This window comes from Copadichromis virginalis, linkage group LG7 (genome assembly GCF_057382275.1).
Source record: "Copadichromis virginalis isolate Kocher_CV1m ecotype Utaka linkage group LG7, C_Virginalis_male_GT1.1, whole genome shotgun sequence".
NCBI classification, from domain to species: Eukaryota; Metazoa; Chordata; class Actinopteri; order Cichliformes; family Cichlidae; genus Copadichromis; species Copadichromis virginalis.
In genome coordinates this window covers 3,497,389-3,516,792 of record NC_140624.1, presented here as the reverse complement: position 1 = coordinate 3,516,792, position 19,404 = coordinate 3,497,389, and the positions used below count along the sequence as shown (strand labels likewise).

General features: G+C 42.0%; 4 protein-coding genes across 7 annotated transcripts; 3 read left to right on the top strand and 1 right to left on the bottom strand.

The window, feature by feature from the left end:
• The first annotated feature begins 6 nt into the window (after positions 1-6).
• agk (acylglycerol kinase) lies at positions 7-4,719 on the top strand. The gene is made up of 14 exons (XM_085461223.1): positions 7-247; positions 328-367; positions 449-528; positions 618-693; positions 795-920; positions 1,036-1,130; positions 1,286-1,355; positions 2,951-3,030; positions 3,116-3,173; positions 3,390-3,537; positions 3,633-3,730; positions 3,865-3,935; positions 4,019-4,103; positions 4,224-4,719. The coding sequence occupies exons 1-14, from the start codon at positions 138-140 to the stop codon at positions 4,356-4,358; spliced, it is 1,272 nt and encodes a 423-aa protein (XP_085317349.1). The 5' UTR covers positions 7-137; the 3' UTR covers positions 4,359-4,719.
• A 476-nt stretch (positions 4,720-5,195) lies between these two features.
• dennd11 (DENN domain containing 11) lies at positions 5,196-10,983 on the bottom strand. Its single transcript, XM_085461222.1, has 9 exons — positions 10,572-10,983; positions 9,980-10,079; positions 9,727-9,885; positions 8,894-9,047; positions 8,647-8,785; positions 8,317-8,448; positions 8,074-8,224; positions 7,866-7,934; positions 5,196-7,758 (listed from the first exon to the last, which is right to left on the bottom strand). Exons 1-9 carry the CDS (start codon positions 10,981-10,983, stop codon positions 7,563-7,565), a joined length of 1,512 nt encoding a protein of 503 aa, XP_085317348.1. The 3' UTR covers positions 5,196-7,562.
• wee2 (WEE2 oocyte meiosis inhibiting kinase) lies at positions 10,982-15,497 on the top strand. 4 transcript variants are annotated; one of them, XM_085461221.1, is made up of 12 exons: positions 10,982-11,046; positions 11,881-12,214; positions 12,303-12,511; positions 12,694-12,751; positions 13,095-13,264; positions 13,366-13,487; positions 13,569-13,715; positions 13,789-13,887; positions 13,966-14,051; positions 14,153-14,323; positions 14,463-14,611; positions 14,999-15,497. In XM_085461221.1, the coding sequence occupies exons 1-12, from the start codon at positions 10,982-10,984 to the stop codon at positions 15,162-15,164; spliced, it is 1,776 nt and encodes a 591-aa protein (XP_085317347.1). In that variant the 3' UTR covers positions 15,165-15,497. The 4 variants fall into 4 exon arrangements, with proteins under 4 accessions (XP_085317347.1, XP_085317344.1, XP_085317345.1 ...); XM_085461218.1 differs by lacking the exon at positions 10,982-11,046 and adding an exon at positions 11,256-11,615 and having other exon boundaries at positions 11,945-12,214; XM_085461219.1 differs by lacking the exon at positions 10,982-11,046 and adding an exon at positions 11,515-11,615 and having other exon boundaries at positions 11,898-12,214.
• A 1,948-nt stretch (positions 15,498-17,445) lies between these two features.
• Positions 17,446-19,403, top strand: bida (BH3 interacting domain death agonist). The gene is made up of 4 exons (XM_085461217.1): positions 17,446-17,663; positions 17,908-18,181; positions 18,633-18,766; positions 18,950-19,403. Exons 2-4 carry the CDS (start codon positions 17,926-17,928, stop codon positions 19,142-19,144), a joined length of 585 nt encoding a protein of 194 aa, XP_085317343.1. The 5' UTR covers positions 17,446-17,663; positions 17,908-17,925; the 3' UTR covers positions 19,145-19,403.
• The last annotated feature ends 1 nt before the right edge of the window (position 19,404 follows it).

Genomic DNA, 19,404 nt, shown 5'->3' with positions numbered 1-19,404 from the left:
CGGTACACCAAAATGCCCATGCTAGTCTTATATCTGTGAGTCTGTGACCGCTGTGATGAAAATGTGTCGTTTATGACGTTTAATGATCTGTACCACTGCGCTAAAATTGAGGTTTTGAAAACAGTTTAATCACAGTCATGGCTCGAGTCGTGAAAGTGTTTCGGACTTTGCGAAATCATTGGAAGAAAAGCACATTTGCTGTGTGTGTCTTGTCCTACGGTGGATACTGGCTGTATGGAAAACACTGGTGGGTATTTCATGCTATGAATGAGACAGAGTGCACAAATTCCCGTTTTCGCGTCCTAATTATGTATAATGTTTCATCAGTGACAGCGTCCTGCGCAGAGAGGCGTGTCTATTAGCCAGGGTAAGGTGTCACTGAATTATTACTCCAAAACACAAGTTTCCTCTTTGTGACAGTTATCCTTAACATCATCATTTGTGTTAGGAATATGGACAGCAGCAGATAGCACCACAGGAGCGAATCAGGAAAGCAACTGTGATTTTGAACCCTGCAGCTTGCAACGGGTAAGACGCATAATCTCCAGACGTCTCTCTGAGAGTCTTGTTTAATTTTTCTCAGAATATTTACAGCTTCCTGTGTTAATTTTCTCCAGGAAAGCCAACAACCTATTTGAAAAGAATGCTGCTCCTATTTTACACCTGGCTGGTGTGCAGATTACAGTAGTCAAGGTATTGTTTTCTATTTCAATTGGATATTTATCAGGTAATAGTGTCTCTGAGAGTGTCACAGAGCATGACATCACATCCAGATATTACATATCCCTCTACAGACAGACTATGAAGGTCAGGCTAAAAAACTGATCGAGTTAATGGAAGAAACAGACATGCTGATCGTGGCTGGAGGAGATGGCACGTTGCAGGAAGTGATCACAGGTTTACTGAGAAGGCCAGACCAAGTAGGTGTAATGTAATATAGTAACTGTGTTAATCTGACATCAGTTGTCTGTAATAACTATACTCAGTCTGATACGTAATTAAATCTTTCTTTTGGTGGATGTTTTCTGACCACAGGACGTCTTCAGTAAGACACCAATTGGATTCATTCCACTAGGCTCCCATAATTCCCTCAGTCCAAGTCTTCATCTCCTCAGTGACAACAAGGTCAAGTAAGTAATGTTTCAGCATCACACACAAAAAGATCATTACATATTCCCACGACAAACTTCACTGGGTTGTTATCATGTCACTCAGTAAATCTATAGTACAGAATTCCCGATTTCTTCCATTAACTAGAATGTTTTTAACGTCATTCATTTTCCAGGGACATCACATCAGCGGCACTGTCAATACTGAAGGGAGAAACTGTACCGCTGGATGTGCTCCAAATCAAAGTGAGAAACTGCTTATATATTGCTCTACATAGCCTTAAAGTTACAAACTAATGTCTGTACTTATTTAAAAACATGTTGCTGTTTTTAACAGTAAGCCGGTAAACTGGATTCATAAAGCACATTTTCCAAAGTTATTTAATATTTATTTTAAAAGCCATCAGGTAAAATATATATATATATATTTTAAAAAACATATATGAATATTTATTATAATAAAAGAAAATTACAAGAAAAAATAAATGCGTTTTATCAGTTTTTGTGAGTATTTTCTGATTTTTCCATGTGACATTATTTTTCAAGTTTAAAAAATATATACATTGATTTATTTTGATGATTTTCTGTTATTCTCCTTTTGTACCACTCAAACTTATTTATTCATTGACTTTCTTTTCATATTTTGAATACACGTTGGCCTAAACGTAAACATAAACTATTATTTTTTTATTTTCTTCTTAATATTTAATATTCTCTTTTGCCATGTTGTCGACTTTAAATTCAGCAGAAGAAATAAGCAAATTTAAATTCAGGTCTTCATGCAAATTATTTCATGTCCAAGGTGTGTAGTAATTAAAAAAAGTTCTTCCCAGAGACTTCAGAATCCTTGGCACTTGGGCTGTGCCATATCATATCATCTGCAACAATATACATTTTTCCATGATATAAAAGTGTCATATTGCAGTATCTGTCCCATCTCAGTGACACCTGTTTATGTTTCCTAGCGCACACAACTGAAAGACAAGCCAGACTGTCTGACAGCAAGCGCTGAATTTCAGTTTTCAATTAGGGTTGAGTAAATAAGGAGCTACTTCAACAACCTCTAAAAAAGCACAGATCAAAACAAACAAAGAAACTCTGTGGAGTATAACCAGGTCAAGAAGGAGGAGAGACTAGCAGCTGGTGATGTGCTACCCAAAAGTAAACAGATGACACAACTGCATACCGCTGCCATATGATAGGATGAGCAAACAGTGGATGGAAATTACTGGCGTGGTTACGTGGTGGAAAAACATGACTTTAAGCAGCTCGACCCACGACACCAAATCCCAGGTAGAAAATATGAGGTATAGAGAATCATATACCCATCCCTTTTCCTGCAAATGGTCAATAATGGCCGACTCAATAAAGTAAATAAAGTATGCAATGGCAAGTTAGTGACTGTTTCTGTAATTACAAGTAGAGATGTGTGGTGCTCTGATTCTACACTCAGTCAAACTGACAGTGTTTGACTCTTAGAATATAAAATACAATAAAAATAAATAAATACATAAATAAATTGACAACTAGCTAAGTGAGGAAGTAAATACAAAGCTGAATGCATCATTTTAAAAAGAAGTACTTTACATATACATGTTGTTATCCTTGATATTTAATGATGCACTGAAACTATTCTCAGTTCTATAAAAGTGGGAATTTAAACATGAGACATGTTCAAATGTAGTTTTTAGCCATCAGCTGTAAAAGACTGATGGAGTATTGCTGTCAGTACCCACGTTTGTGAATGTGAGAACGAGGTGACATGTCTACTGGGAGAAACTGCATTGTTTTAACACTTGGACAGGAGTTTGACTTTGAAGTGTATGTGCTTGTTTTCCCAGGGAGAGAAAGAGCAGCCAGTCTTTGCTCTGATGGGACTGCGTTGGGGGGCTTTTAGAGATGTGGCTTCAAAAATCAGCAAGTAAGATTACTCAACACTGTAACTAGACGAGGAAGACAACGATTCTTCACATGTAAGAATAATTAACCATAACGTTTCCCTACAGATATTGGTACCTCGGACCGCTGAAGACAAATGCGGCGCATTGGTTTAGCACTCTGAGGGTAAGGATGTTCTCTTTCCTTAAACATGCTGGCAAAGCGATTAATATGTCAATTTCCCCTTATTTTCTCCTGCATTGAAAATAACAGCAAACATCTCACTCCATTAACCTGTTGTAGTGTAAGTTTCACATCCTTAAAAAAAACTTGGGGGTACATTTTGAAACGAGTCAGTTGGTGCAGCGGTAATGACACTATTCATTCACTACTATGTTTTAGGAGTGGCCTCTGGTCCGGGATGTCTCTGTGTCCTATTTGGCTCCCACGCTCCGGCCCCCCGACCTGCCCCCTGTGAAGGCCCCCAGGCCGAATCTGATCCACCGCATCATCCACAGGCTGAAGAACTACTGGAACCCACCAGCTGAAGGTGAGCGAATGTGACTGAACTTGAACAACTTGTAGCACAACAGCCCAGGACACTGTTTGTCTAATTGTTGCTTTGGTGGTTGTGTGTTTGGTCAGAGCTTCCAAAAGTGGAAGAGCCAGAGAAGTGGGAGGAGCAGCAGCTGTCAACGCTAGAGCTCTTTATTCAAACACACAACAAAAACCCAGTGGAGAGGGTCAGTTAAAAACCATTATATATGTAAAGCTGTGTTGCTATTCTTAGAAAAACAAAAGAAAACATCATGTCACTGCCCCTTTTAAGTGCTCTGTGCCTCTCGGAAGTTTTTGCATTCTTTATTTTAATTTTCAGCGCATCAATGACTCCCTCAGGATCAGTGCAGAGCCTCACAACTTGACCGTGGGCGAGTTCATTACTGCAGGGTCAGTAGTGTTTTTTCCTAAATTTCTGAAAGTGTGTGATTGTGCAAAATGCATTCAATGATTTTAATCCTTCTTCATAATAGCAATAAAAAAGCAGCAGACCCAACTGTATTCACTGAAAATGCCACAGAATTGGAGGCTGGTGCTTGCTGGCTGCAGCTGCCAGAGGTCAGAAATCCTTTAAAATCAAACCTGCTTTAAGGCTGTGATTCTATAAGTCAGTCTACTTCCAGAAGATCAGCGTGCGAGTTTTTGCCCTGACATTTAACTTTGCCACGGTCCCCGCAGGGCGCCTCTGGCTTCTACAACATCGACAATGAGGAGTATGAGGCGATGCCTGTGGAGGTAAGGCTGTTGCCACGGAAACTCCGCTTCTTCATCAGTGCCGAGCGCAGAGAGCAGCTCCTCTCACAGATCCAGTGATGAGAAAACAGAAGCCGAAAGAAGACAAGAACAGCGGGACAGAAGCCGAATTCGAGGGAAGCCAAAGAACCAGATGCCATCAAACCCAGAGTTCACCCTCAAAATGGATTTTTGCTTCGCCAGCAGTTTTTTAAATGATCATGAAGTGCTGATGGGGGCTGTTTTACTCCATGTAAACATAAAATATTCAGTACCAGTTACAAAAACAACTACCTTACAGGCTGTTTGCTGTATGTAAAAGGACCAAGGCTTCTTTTCTAAGCCAGTAACCCATGTACAGGCTGTCTTACAGGATGTTTACTGAAAAGTTCACTATTAACATGGTCAATAAAAATAATGTCTGCCCACCTCGGTGCAAGCAGTTTTTCTCCCTTTGTGATATTTATGTGTTCGATATCAAGGTTATAAAGCCATCAAAGCTGCACTTCTGCTGGTCTTCTTGGAAAAATTGTCGAGCTCATTTAAAGAGAAAGGAGCAAGTGACTGAGTAAAGATCAATGTGGGGACGTTGTGCCGACCTGAGTGTTTTGCAGTAGCTTGGACCTGGAGTTTTGGCACGCTGCACGGAGATGCCGAGTCTGATGGGACAGATGGCGTTAAGACAGCAAATCTGCAGGATTAAGCTTGTGGCTGCTTTGTGGGGCCCGTTGAGAATGCTGTGGGTTCATTTTGGTTTGGTTGAAAAATCTGAAGGTTTCAGGCGGAATATAAACGGAATTTCTACGTTTTTGCTAAAGAACGACTGACTTTAAATACAGTTTGTTTGTTTTTTACAGAGGAGGACTATTAAATTGAAATAGGAAAATGATGCGGTGTTAGAAGAAGATTAGATAACGCTTGAACCGTATCAGTGTTTTATTGTTTTACAATGGCAGTACAGTGAAACTGACAGTTGCTCATGCTATTGAGTTCTCGTGTACATTACTGACATCTCTTACAGTGTTTCGCATTAGTAGAGGTGAAGACTTGTTATTGTGTGATTACGCTTACAATCAAGAAAAAAAACAGTCACACTATTTGGATACGTTGCTGCATGTGTGCAATACTTTTGCCGTCTGTGACATTCAGTAATGTGAGAAGGCTGTACAAACGAATCATTTAGCTAATGCTGGTACACATCTGTGAACAGTTCCACAAAGAAGGCATTTTATACAGTGGTTTGTGTTGTGCACATTCCCTTTTTTTCTTTTAAACATTAAACATACATCTGGAAAACAAACGCTGTCAGAGGAAAGATGATATATCAGCTGATAAGTGAACAGACTAGGTAGTCAATCGTGGAAAAGCTAAGGTCATTCTGAAGTTCTCATGACAGTGTACGTAATGTTTTCAGAGAAATCAGTCACCTTGCTCTTGTAAGTTGAAAAACGTCACATTATGATAAGGCCCCATTCAAAAAACAGGGCTTAAAGGGGACCTACAATGCTCATTTCCAGGTCATGTTTTTGAATGGATACTACTAGAGTTGCTTTGCATCACTCAGAGTTCAAAATAATCCTTATTTGTCTTAAATACTTGGCTGTGGTGCAGATCTTTGACGTTTTAGTTTCTCTTCCTTTCTGATTGGCTGCCCCTCACGAACAGGAGGTGGGGCTTCTCATCTACACAGAAGCAACATCTTAAATATATAACACTGTGAAAAATGACTGTTCAGAGAATCTGCTTCCCAGACCTCGTTATTTGAAACTTTGGCCATGTTTAGTATGAGCGTATATGAGCCACTAAGGAAATGCAGAATAGGTCTCCTTTACTACCCTTTTCTTAAATATACAACACTTAGTGCATTTTATTTTCTTAACAAAGCCAGAAAAAATATGCTTGGGGTGGAGTACGCCAGAGAGAAAGTTAAAACCACTTCTTCAATTTTATACAAGGCAAACGTCAGACTTATGTGTTCCAACATGGAACAAATTATCACCGTGGTTGGCAAAGGGGTGGCTGAAATAAAAGCACTCTGCCAGCAGTATTCAAAAGACACAGTTGGCCCATTTCTAAAGCTGGGTTCACTGATGAAAGGACTGAGAAAAACAGACGGAACAGACCGAGTCCTTTCCGTGAATTTGCCCACAGAGGAGTTAAAGCTTCTGCTCGGCTCAGGACGTTACAGGGTTTTTTTTAAACGCACACAAAGAGATCTTTGTCATGAACACATCTGAACAGGAGCTGATCAACAAACAGCTTCATCGATTACGCTTTAGTTAGCAGAATTCTAAGAGACATATGAACAAGGCTCTGCAGTAGTTTGAAAAAGAAAATGTGACGGCTCATTTACAGGTGCTCCCGCTCTGGAACAACTAGATGGCTCAGACTGTAAATCATAAAAACAGCATATAAAAAGTTCAATTTAAGCGTGACTGTGTGTATGGGGAAACAGTCCCGTGGCGGACGTGGTGCAGCATTCACAATAAGAGTTACACATTCATTGAAAAGTCTTCCACCGATTATGACAAATGAGAAGCTTCGACGTACAACAATGCAAAAGGTTTCCAGAATGCGTCGATCTCCTGCACTCTGTGATATCTAAATATTGTTTAAGGTGCATGAAGGTGAGCAAGGTCCTTAGAACAGCTTTTCCCTTATCACTCAGATTCATATTGCTTCCTTTTTCAAAGGCAATTAACGTGGTCCAAAAGCTTTTTTTCCCCCCTCAACCATTTCAGGAATAGTCAGACAAAAAAACAAAACATAAGAACAGAATTACAGCTGTTATTCTGAGGTCTGTGTGATTCCCCAGGAAAGATATCTGAAGTGCACAAATTCATTTCGAGGAACCTTAAATCCATTTTTTAGACAAACCACAAGTGGACGTCAAAGTGCCGGTGACTTCACTACAGTAGCAGGTGCAATCATCAGACAGTTTACATTTTCATCCAGTGCTTCAGTCCTGGTCAAACAAGTATGCACACAAGAAAACTGGTTCAGACAAAAACAGCAAGGAGTGACTCGCAGAAGATGTTAATGGCCACAAGTCTGCTCAGCAGTATTGGTGTTTATCACCCACTGTGAGGAAGTGCACAATGTTAGGTGTCCTTTTCTTCCACAGTGGTTGGAAACAGTCTCCTCAGGTTAAGATGAGACACACACACAGAAGAGAAGAGAGCAGATGAAGTCCCAGGATGGAGGCAGTGTCTTCAGAGTCTTGTATTTGTGACCCTAGTAGGCACATATAATCCAGGCTTCCGAGTTTCCCGGGTTGAATGGGGTTCAGGGGCAGCAGAGGTTGTCTATGACCAGCGTTACATCGAAACCATAAACCTCCAGCAGGTCGGCAAGGAAGGCTCGATCTCCCTGGGGATCCAGCCCCATGGCCCTCACGTGCTCACCGGTGAGAGTGGGGTCGGCGCTTCCTGCTACCTCTGACAGGGTCTGGAAGATGCGGTTATTAAGCTCCATAAAGAACCTAAGATGAGATTAAAGGCAACTGCATTAATATGTGGGCCACACTGCACTTGTCTGAGTGTGACTCAAGTCCATTATCAACCATGCAACCAGCTGTCAAGGACTCACAGGATGAAAAGATCCTCTTCATTTGATGTGCAGTCTTCACCCACCTCCTGAGAGTACAGCAGCAGTTGCCTTTGAAAAGAAAAAGTCAGTCACTGTAAAATCTAAAAATAACAAACGCTCATTTTGCAGCGTATTTCTATGACCACAAAACAAATGCATTTTGCAAATTTAAACAAAAAGAAAGAGGAGCGACACAATTTTAACGCACCTCTGCTCAGTCAGCTTCCTGTATTTCTCCTTGTCTGCTGCGGTCAGCCTGAGCAGCTGCTGCAAATGGCTCCTGTGAGTTTTCACATTCTGGTTATCGATATAGACGTCATACAGCTCCTTTTTCTCCTCAAAGATCTTCTCCGTGGTGCCTTCAAACATATCACGTGGGAAAACATGTCTATATAAAAGAACTCATCACTTTATGTTGTAAATCAAACATTTACAGTTAAACTTCACTCACAGGCCACGTATGACAGCTCTGTTTCCAGGGCAGAGATGTCGGCTATGTTGATGTAGAAGAAAGGCCGTAATTCAGGCACAGAAACTCCAATGCCAGGTAATGAAACGTTGGCCAGGCAGCAACAGCAATACACTGAGGGAATATGAAAATACTGAATGAAAACCCTCCAAAAAGAGGAAAAAACACCACACATGCTTCTCTGTTTGACTATTCGTTACATCTTGATCCCTTTGCATCACATTATTGTGAAAACAGAATGTGCATACGCAGTAAATCACATATTACTAGAGCTATAGAGAAATGTGCACAAGCTATGATTAAGCAACTCACCCCTGTAGCAGACAACTCCTACAGGTGGAGGCGAGAAGATGAGTATGCGCTTCCGAAGCAGCGCGAACTTCCACAGCACCATTATTTGCTCCCCGAAAAACTGGATGAACTGGGACATGCAGCCAGCCGGGTGGGTGATCTACAGGGTGCAAGTAGTGGCAAATGTGGTCATTTTTGGGGTTACGTTCGATGTTTCAGAGCATTCAAGACAAGGGAGCATCAGTAACCAAAGTGTGTGCTTTCAGACCTTCATTTCAGGGTGCATGCAGCGGCTTATATTAGTAACACTCCAGGTCGGGCAGGCGGTGACTAGTCCGTTTCCTGTAGGGGGAAGAATGGCCTTCTTATCCTCATAGAAGGCCTCTAGTGGAGAATACTGGCCAGGACACTGCAGCTGGTGTCTTCAAGGGGATGACAAGGGGGAAAAGAAGGAATGTGAGCAGATTAAGCTTGAACTCACTTCTTTCTGCACATTCCCACCGGTGCTCACAGCTCATGTTACTATGTGGACTTTAAATTGTGTATTCAGTATTAGCCAGTGTTTGGTCCTCCTAACGCAAGATCACAGATTGTGCAAAGCAGAAGTTATCCATAAATTGCACAGTGAGATCATCTGAGGCCAGCTGTATGAAATAAATTTAACTTTTCTATTTGATTTAACCACTTAAGCCATACAGATCACACATTTTAGGCTTGCTACTGCAAAGTGTCACACATAAAATGTAGCCAAGAGTTCCACACTCCCTTCAAGTTACAGCAGATCTGCTTTAACTGTAACCCAAACCTGTGGTTGTGTCACATACTGTATTTCTACAGTCAGTGAGACTCAGGATTTTATCACAAGGAGAGCAGTGTTTCAGAAGAGAGGAGGAGAGATGCTGTTAACAGTATTTTCTTCACTCCTGTGCTAAGACTTCATAGAAAAACTGCATGTCAGTGGGTTCTTGTGACAAAAGCTGCAACTGGGATCCTGAGTTCATGTTTAATAAATGAGCCTATATTAAAGGCAGGCATATAAAAAGGAACCTGTGGGCAGGGTATGAAGAGGAAGGAAGAAAACAGCAACTCTACATGTCTGACCTGACTTGGTTCTCCAGGAAGTGCATGTAACGGTAGAGCAGAGTGTAGGACGGAGACAGAATTCCCACAGACTTCATTCTCGCTCCTCGTTCCAGCTCACTCTCCACGGGCATGTTCGCAAAACATGCCAGACCGAAGTAGCCACCCTTACGGAAATATCTGTCCAGTGGGCATAACGGAGAGCAGGAGACCATCAGACTGACAGATTTCTGAGCCTCATTGAGCTGAAAATCTGACATGTGGAAGTACGTACATGAAGTCGCTGGTGATCCGATGAGAACCGCTGGCCATTGACTTGAATTCAACACCATCCAAGTTGATGTCATGAGGCAGGCACCACTCTATCATATTCCCTGCCATTCACAAATACACACACACAATAACCCATGAAGTCACTCCCTACACTGTCTACTTTCATCCTGGCAACTTCCTCCAATCCTGCATGTTAGTCATGTGTTAGCCAGAGGTCAGGGAGAGTAAGAAAGCAGTGACTCAGCCAACACAACTATGTAAAACGTGAAGAAACTTAGGAATTAGAGAGTTCTGATCAATTCTAAACAAGATCTAAGTGGAAGGATTTCCCCTTTAGACGATTTGGGACTTCAGTAACTTATTTTTGCATGAGCTTTAAAGGATGTTTGACTTTTGTCTCGTGTTGAAAGGTTGCCTCACAATAGTTGAGGTTATTTCTTCATTGTGGCTTTTATGAAAACCGTTCAGCATAATGCACGGTTGCACAGATAAAGATGTCAAAACATCACATGATCATCATTTCTGCGGTTACGCAGTCCATGTCTGAGAATTTTAAATGCGAAGGATAAAGAGACCAAAGTCTGCTTGCTCACCTGATCTTGTATCAAAGGTAACCACAAACACGGCCACTATCTGGTCTTTTTCCTCCCACTGATCCTTCACTGAGAGGCCGGGGAAAGGGGCGTTACGGTCTGTACCGAGAGGCTGCGGGCGATCCCAGCCGTGCCCGGACAGCTCGGTTCGGCCCGGGCTTCCGTCCCCTTTGACAACAACAGCAGCTGTCACATTGCGTGTCGGACCGGGGGGGATGATGATGGTGGTGGCGTCGATGGTGGTGCTGCTGCTCCACCCAGTACCAGCCGCAGTGTCTGTCGGCGCACTTTTCTCCGCCGCGGAGTCTTCTTCTCGCGGCGGCTGAGGCGTAGGTTGAGCCGCCTGGTTCGGATCGGGCGGTGGGATCTCCTCCCAGTCCAGGAGCGGGGCTCGGTCCGACTGTTCCACCATGGTGCTGCTGCAGCCTCCGAGGACACGAGAAAGAAGGGGAGAAAATACACAAAGCTCCGACGTGCCGACGTGTCGAGCGGGTTAAGCACGGCGTGAGAGACGGATCATGCTTTCCTGCTGCTCGCGGAGTTGTTTTCTATGTATTTGTAAGCGTGTCACATCCACGGACGGGGCTTCTTTTCCTCCTCCTGCCTCACTGTTTTGATGACGTAGCCCACTTCCGCCCACGTGTCTATATTACTATTTAATACAGTGACCTATTTTTTTTTTTACATTTCCCCTGTCAAATACACAAACTTTTAAGTTACTTACAACAATGAATATTTGCAACTGTCCTTAATAATGACTGTAAAGCGACTTAATAGGCTCATTTAAAAAAATCTTTTAATGAATTTTTATTCTTACTTTCAATGTCAAATGTTAGCTTTTCGTAATATCCCCACACTACCCTAACATTAACGAAATATCACATTTCTTTACTAATGCTTTACGTCAAGGTGTTTCTTCAATTACCACAACTCAACCAATCAGAGGGTTCGATGACTGAAACCGGTGGCGTCATTTATTTAAACAGGAAGTCATGCATATGTGGCGCGAAATTCAAGCGTTTTGGCGTGGATGGTCATTTGTTTGTAAGTATACGTGATAAACACACGTTATTAGGGGTATAAGCAATATGAGAAACATCTTTCGAGCTTAATGTTTTTGCTGGCAGTAATAAAACAACTGGGCGGGGAACTAATTAATTTGACTTTTAGTGGGCTGCTTATAGTAACCCTTTATCCTACACTAGGCCTCTGGCTTTAGAGGTGTGGGGGTGTAACTGTAAACTTGTTACCTCTATGAACAAGCAGGCTTCACATTTTGTGCATAACATCGGTCCAGATTTTAGCACAGCACTGTTGTGCTCTCAGGTGTAAAAGGATATGGCATTATAAAAGAAGCCATTCCCCAAACTCAGGCCCCAAGCATGGCTACTTTATTTGATGGAATCAGCCAGCAGCTAGATTTTTCTAGCTGTGGAGAAGAGAGCAGCAGCAGCAGCAGCGGTGACAACTCTGATGACAGCACCTCCAGAGTCTACAGTCCCACCTCTGCCTGCAGGACCCCCGGAGCGCAACGTCACTTCAGTAGAAGCAACTCTTTATGTTCCCCTCAGCACTGTACCAGCCCCATACCTTACGCCTCCTGGAGGAAGCTGAGACTGTGTGACTCTCCCAGCACACCCAAGGTGGGGAAGAATATAGAGTAAAGATGCTTCTGTTCCCCGTCTGTGTGCTTGAATGATGTTTGTTTTTTCTTTGTCTTTCTTTCTATAGAGTTTGCTATCAAAGGCCTCCCAGCCTTACTCCAGTCTTAAGATAAGTCGTCAACAGCGAACTCTGCGTTTTGCATCAGCTGCCGCAAACCTAATCACAGCACCTCTCGTCAACGTGAATCCTTTCACCCCAGACCCGGTGCGCAGGAACAGCGAGCAACCGTGGAGGAACAGTTGTAGAAGTGACGATGATGATGACTTTGGCCGCAGGTATGCGATTCCACCTTATTACATGCCGGCTGTCACAATAAGAATCTCCAACTGATGACAAAAATGCTTTCAGGATTCAAATTGAACTAGTTTTGGTCTAAACTTAGAGACGTGTCCTGATACACAGGCCGGACTTTTGTAGTTCTGTATATAAAGGGCTAAATGCCCTTTCTGTATTGCAGGTTTAAACACAGCCTAACATCATCTGAAGAGGATGATGACGCCTTTCTCCCACCAAAGGTACAAAGCTATTTTTACCAGTACTTGTGTTGAATGTAGCCCTCCCCTTTCAGATGCTTCTGATATGATTTCATCATCGGGCTTTGTCATCTTCAGCTGCCTCCTCACTTTGTGTTTTGTCCAAAAATGACATCCTGCCAGCCCTACTTCCGGAATTTCTACAAGGAATCTCTAGCAGAAAGAAAACTGCTGTCAGAATCCTCACAAAGTGATTTCCTTGTGGACTTATTACCATATTTGGTGAATCATCACAGAAGAAACCCCAGTTCTCCTCTCATGCGGAGTGACGTGTGCTCTTTCTTTAGAAATCTTTCCTTCTTACCATGTCTGTTTAATCTGGCAGAGACGAGCTGTCCAAGCCTTTATGCTGTCACGCTATGAGAGCGAATTCCTGGAGCTAGAGTGCATTGGTGTGGGTGAGTTTGGTGCAGTTTATAAGTGTGTGAAGAGGCTGGATGGTTGCTTGTACGCCATCAAGCGCTCCAGACGACCCCTGGCAGGCTCTGCCAATGAGTGAGTCAGCACCGTTTCTGTTTGGCTAACACACATCAGCCCTCCCTATCGTTTAAACACCTTCACTGATAAGATTTTTTTTTTTTTTGTTCTTTTATTAGGCAGCTGGCCCTAAAGGAAGTGTATGCACATGCTGTGCTTGGGCACCACCCACATGTTGTCCGATATTACTCAGCATGGGCTGAGGATGATCACATGATTATTCAGAATGAATACTGTGACGGTAGGTTTCAAATCGGCATCTAAAGTAGAATATAAAATGAAGGACGGCGTTGATTTTTGTCTTCCCGTGTGTGTCCCTCAGGTGGAAGTCTTAATGGCGCTATTGTAAAGAGGGAGGCAAAGGGAGAGCTGTTCACAGAGGCAGAGTTGAAAGATCTGCTTCTGCAAGTGTCTGTGGGTCTAAAATACATCCACGGCTCAGGCCTCGTTCACTTGGACATCAAACCAAGTGCGTCTGTTTGACCACTTCTCCCTTTGGACGTTCATTCACTGCCTCGTTCCTAACAGTTTTTTCTTTTTAGGTAATATATTCATTTGCCACCGCCCCAGCGCAATTGTGACGGGTGAGAGTGAAGAGGAAGAAGATGGAAACCCTTCAACCAGAATCATTTACAAAATCGGTATTGATGTTGAATAAAGTGCTACCTTTTTGACCGATTTATTTTTGTTACCGTCGGCTGACTTTGAGTTTTCTGCAGGTGATCTGGGTCACGTGACATCAGCCACCAGTCCTCAAGTTGAGGAGGGGGACAGCCGCTTTCTGGCCAGTGAAGTCCTGCATGAGGTAACTGTTCTGAATGCTCATTCGCATTAGAGGAAAACTGGCTAGTTGCACTTTCCTGTTTTGTGGTAATTTCACATTTCAGTTGTCTCACTGCTCCCCAGGATTACAGTCACCTCCCCAAGGCGGACATATTTGCCCTGGGCCTCACGGTGCTGCTGGCTGCCGGGGCTTCTCCTCTGCCGCTAAATGGAGATCAGTGGCACAGTCTTAGAGAGGGGCGTCTCCCCAAGCTGCCACAGGAGCTCTCGCCTCCCTTTAGATGTTTACTTCAGGTAATTCTGTAACCTTGTTGTTTTAAAAATATTTCATTTAATGCTATTTAAACACTAATTCTTAGTTGCCACCTGTCTAAATATCATTTTTACTTGTTATAGCTGGAATAGCTTATCTTTAGCACTTTTTCTCTGTCAGTTGTTGCTGGAACCAGACCCAACAAGGCGGCCATCTGCTAGGGAGCTTTGCAAGCACACAGTCTTGAGGGAGAAGAGGACTGAGAGGCTGGCTGCTCAGCTGCGAAGAGAGTTGACTGTAGAGAGGTTCAGGACCGCCATGCTTGAGAAGTAAGAAGAAAACTGAAAATAATTTAAGCTGCAGTCCCCAGTTCGAAGGTTTCAGACCCAAGTTGCACTTGAAGTATTGCAGTAATTAATGGAGATGATGGGAGACTTTCAGAGTACTTATAAATCACTTATAATAAATAAATGCATTGTTAAGGAAGTGAAACCCCAAGAGAAGTTATAGGCCCAAGTGTTGCTTCTGAAGCGGTGACAATGCAAAAAAATGCACGAATCGTACCAGCAGGTGGTGCTGTTTCATCTCAGCAATGCTGTAGTAGTCGCCTGTGACAGCCTGTAGTAACCTCTCATTCCTATGTTCATATTTAACAGGCTGGTTTTGGTATCTTAATGACTAATTATAGTCGAAAACACTTTCATTTCCCCTTTCAGAGAACTCCAGGAGGCCCGTCAGGCAGCTTTGTCACCCAAGCAGAACCACCTACAGGGGCACAGACCACCTGTCAAGATGGGCTCCCTCCCCAAACCAGGGAGGAGGCTTGTTGGTAGAAAGACTGCAAGATCCATGAGCTTTGATTGCCCAGGTTATGAAGTCTGAGATGACGTGAAGCCTAATTTTCTGTTTTTTGCTGTGGTGTTTACTGTGACACTCTGCCAAGAAGTTGTGGTAAAGAATGCAGCAGAAGGCAATGTAGCGTGACTCCAGCAGCAACCGTAACAGAGACGATCGCTACATAATCTTATTTTACGTTGTGACTCAGACTTAAAGCATCGGGCAGAACTGTTTTAATTATATTCTTGACTCAAACATGTTCCAGGTGATAATTTTAACATCTCATAACAAGTGAAGACCAGTATGCTTAACAAGTCAGGCACTTGGTTGTTTTTTTCTTTTTCTTTTAAAACCTGTAAATAAACATTTTAAGCCTCTTATCAGCATTTTATTTTGTGTTTTGAGTAGACTGTTTTATTTTGTTTTCCTGTGTCTCTGTGGTGACCTTTGTAATCCAGAAGATGAACAGGGACTTTCCAGTGTAGTGTTGCTCTTATCTATAACTACAGCCAACTGTATTTTGGGCTTGAAAAGCATGAGCCACCATACTGTGAAAGTTATTTGAAAGGCTCTGTTTGTCATAATCTTGAATACCAACTGGAGTATAGGCTTCCCCAAGACAGATCCAATTAAATTTATTTACCTCCACACACACACACACTTTTCCTTTTTTTTTTCTTTTTTACGAGGCCACATTAGCACTGCCACTGATTCTTAACACAATACTTGCATAACTGCATAAATTCTAATAATAGTATAATATATAAATATTTTCCTGTCACAATTTCTAGAGGCATTAAATGGCAAATATGTTATTTAAATAGTCAAAGTAGGTGGATAAGTCAAATGGGACTTACAATATTCGCTTTCTTAAGCTTGTGAAAACATGTCCAGAAGAAATATAGCTGTGGGACTATTTTAATGTAACATATTCAGTCAAAAATGACCATGATTAAACGTATATGCGTTTTGACGCCTTCCGGGTAGTTTGGAGTCAACACCGTGTATGCCAGTCAAAGGATACATAAGCAGGCAAAATTCAGACGGTATTTAAAGGCGTCATGACTAGTGATGGGATTTCCGGCTCTTTTTAGAGATCCGGCTCTTTCGGTTCGGCTCACTAAAATGAGCCGGCTCTTTCGGCTCCGAACCGGCTCTTCAGGTTGTTTTGTTGCTTTAATTAAATTATTATTCACAATAATATAAAATTATGCACAAAAGGAATTACTAACGTAAAAAAAGTGGTTTTATTTATATATGTTTATATATAAATATATGCGGTGGCCCCTAGAGACAAAACACGTACAAACTCCAAAACACATTTCTAGCATGAACTGAACTTCCAAAGCAGAGCTACTAGATCACTTAAATTACACAATTGAAAGCATGTGTGTATTGTTTGTGTATTTATACACAGGCACTCAAATATATTCAAATAATTTAAAAAAAAGTTCATCTACCTGTTACTATCACACACCAAATCTGGTCGTTGGTACTTGCTGGCTTGTGTAGCCACAAGATAACAAAAGCTCAACACTGCGCCCAGCATCCTGGAGCACTTCTGTTGTCTTTTGTACGTGTTTTGAGTTTTTATGTGCTTCTGAGTTTTTACGTGCTTCGGAGTTTGTACGTGTTTTGGAGTTTTTTCGTGTTTTGGAGTTTGTACGTGTTTTTACGTGTTTTGGAGTTTGTACATGCTTCAGAGTTCGTACGTGATTTGAAGTTTGTATGTGCTTTGTCTCTAGGGACCACTGTAAATATACTTTTATTTATTCACGCCACATAAAATGTAATAAATAAATCATATAATACAAAAATCAACTATTCACATTTCAACTTTTAACTATTTAAATTTTCAGCTGTTTCCTTTTACAAATTTAAAGTGAAAACAACACAAAACACTGCAAACCACAACGCAATTAGATATAAATTAAAATATGAAAACAAAAAGAAGATGCACATTCTCTGTCATATGGGCCCGCATGAATCCGCACTTTCTGAATCCTTTATCATCTGCAACCGAAAATAGTTGTGGATGATTACTATACCTTTCTAATGTGACGTTGTTGTCCCTGCCTCTCTTTCTCTCTCTCTGGCTCTGTTCCTGTGCTACTGAGTGTAACTACCGCCCCTCCCCCCTCTGCCCAGCGTAAAGCACAAGGCTCGCGTGCAGAGTGAAGCGGAAAAAAAGTGCGAGAGAGAGGGTGAGAGAAAGAAAAAAAAAACCCACGTGACGGCTCGCGATAAGGAGCCGGCTCTAGTCGTTCACGTCAAAGAACCGGCTCTAAGAGCCATTTCGTTCGCGAACGACCCATCACTAGTCATGACGCAGTAGCGGAAACTGTTTTAAAGACTGAAGCTAGTCGGCAGTCTGCTGCATACATAAGTTTTCACTTCACGCAAATAAGTTAACGTAGGTGACGTAAAAGCGTGTAAGCGAAACGAATCGATATTTGATGTCATTTTGGTGTTAGGTATACTTTAGCTGCCTGTTATACTTTTAGTTTGTTCGACGTTAAACAACTTTGACGAGCCGAGCCCAAGGTAAGCTAACGTTAGCATTAGCTTAAACTATTTTTTTTCTTTATCCACTTGAAATCCAGTTATTAAAATACAAAATTCCTAAACTTCCTCTGTTTTGACTGACATCCCTTAAATATCGGTTGGGAACTGACTTTTTCCTCTCTCTCAGCGACTGTCAGAAACAAATTTCGATGTAATGTTAAAGTGTCCGGTTGTGGCATCTTCACTGCTATTATATTATTTAATATCGTTATTTTTATCTAAGGGCTCAGGCTGGTTGTAGATGGACCTCTCGACTACTCGGGTTACGGCGAGTGAGCTCATTTTCGCCTTCCTTCAAGAGGGCCATGAAAGCGCAAGCTACATGAAGGAGCTTCACTCGCTAGGCGAACAGTACAAGTTTTCTTGGGACATCAACAGCAACGGGCACGACGCACGTAACCTGGATAATGGAGAGCTTGAAACTGATGGTTATCATCCAAGCAACATCGGAGTCTCTATGCAGGATCTTCACCCCATAGTGGATCTACAGATCCGGGGTAAGTAAAGTAAAACGATGTAAACTGTACTGTCTACAGTCAAGTTTGGTGCCACAGTCATCAGCTGTTTATTTATTTATTTTTAATCAACAATGAGCTGTGTGTGGCAGTTTTTGAGACAGTGTAATAAAATAAATGTTTTATAAACATGTCGAGTTAAGAGACCTGATCAAATATATAGTTTGACCCAGATGTTTGCAAATAGTACCATATTTTCTAAAAGTTATGCCACTAAATCACAATTGACTGAGTTGTTTCCAGTTAATAACAAAACAACTGAAAGTGAAACCAGGAAATGACCCTGACTCTGTTGTTTATGCTACAGAGCTGAAGTTAATTAGCAGTAGTCCAGAATGTTAAAATTGTCTTAATGGAAACTATAGAAACACGACTTCAGCCATAAATGTTAAACTTTACTCTGACTAATGCAATTGTATTTTTTTTGCTGCAGGAAATCATGAACAGGCTGCAGCTGTTCTTGAGGTTGCACGAGCATTGGGAGAAATCGCTGCTCAGTTTGAAGACAGAATTGTTACTGAAGCTACCAGGAACCTGAGCAACAACATATCAACCTCCCCTCTTCAAGTGAGTATGGGTTCAGCTAGAGGACTACTCAGTGCACAAACTAGGTGTAAACGAGAGCTAGTTTTAAATATGCCAGTGAAAAACTAATGTGGATATATTGAGATTACCCTAGTGATGCCACACCAGGTTGTTTTTATTTTGAGCCCAAGTGTATGGACTGATCTATTTGTTTCTGCTTTCCAGAAATGGAAGGATTACCTTGCCTTTGAGGTAGAGAGGGTGATGATGCGTTGGGTAGGTCCTGACCTACCCCGGGAGAGAGTCATCATAGCCCTTGCACTTACACTGGTGAAGAGGGTGTGTGTGCAGACCCCACAGAGGTTGAGAAACCTTTTCCACACCGCCCTGCAGTACATCAACACTGCATGGGCTCTGTGACCGAAGAAAAGCTGTCTCTAAGGAAATGACAGTTACATCTGAAACTGCAGTTTGCGTCTCATGATTAGCCAACTGTGAAAGGAGTTTGTTGATGTGCCAGTGCCGAACACTTCTGAAGATCAAAATGAAAGCGTTAAACATGACACTTGAATTTCATTATTCCTTTTGTTTACTATTGCTTAAGTGTTATTTGTCTTTATTACTTAAAATGTTTACTTTATGTTGCTTATAAGTAGCATGATTAAAGTTTTTTCCTTCAG

Coding starts and splice junctions, on each gene's coding strand:
- agk (XM_085461223.1), top strand. CDS start 138: ATGGCTCGAGTCGTGAAAGTGTTTCGGACTTTGCGAAATCATTGGAAG. Junction 1,356..2,950: donor TGGATGTGCTCCAAATCAAA/GTGAGAAACTGC, acceptor TTGTTTTCCCAG/GGAGAGAAAGAGCAGCCAGT. Junction 3,936..4,018: donor GGCGAGTTCATTACTGCAGG/GTCAGTAGTGTT, acceptor TCTTCATAATAG/CAATAAAAAAGCAGCAGACC.
- dennd11 (XM_085461222.1), bottom strand. CDS start 10,983: ATGGTGGAACAGTCGGACCGAGCCCCGCTCCTGGACTGGGAGGAGATC. Junction 10,080..10,571: donor TACCTTTGATACAAGATCAG/GTGAGCAAGCAG, acceptor TGTGAATGGCAG/GGAATATGATAGAGTGGTGC. Junction 7,759..7,865: donor GAAGAGGATCTTTTCATCCT/GTGAGTCCTTGA, acceptor ATCTCATCTTAG/GTTCTTTATGGAGCTTAATA.
- wee2 (XM_085461218.1), top strand. CDS start 11,466: ATGCTTTACGTCAAGGTGTTTCTTCAATTACCACAACTCAACCAATCA. Junction 12,215..12,302: donor ACTCTCCCAGCACACCCAAG/GTGGGGAAGAAT, acceptor TTCTTTCTATAG/AGTTTGCTATCAAAGGCCTC. Junction 12,752..13,094: donor ACGCCTTTCTCCCACCAAAG/GTACAAAGCTAT, acceptor TTAATCTGGCAG/AGACGAGCTGTCCAAGCCTT.
- bida (XM_085461217.1), top strand. CDS start 17,926: ATGGACCTCTCGACTACTCGGGTTACGGCGAGTGAGCTCATTTTCGCC. Junction 18,182..18,632: donor AGTGGATCTACAGATCCGGG/GTAAGTAAAGTA, acceptor TTTTTGCTGCAG/GAAATCATGAACAGGCTGCA. Junction 18,767..18,949: donor TATCAACCTCCCCTCTTCAA/GTGAGTATGGGT, acceptor TCTGCTTTCCAG/AAATGGAAGGATTACCTTGC.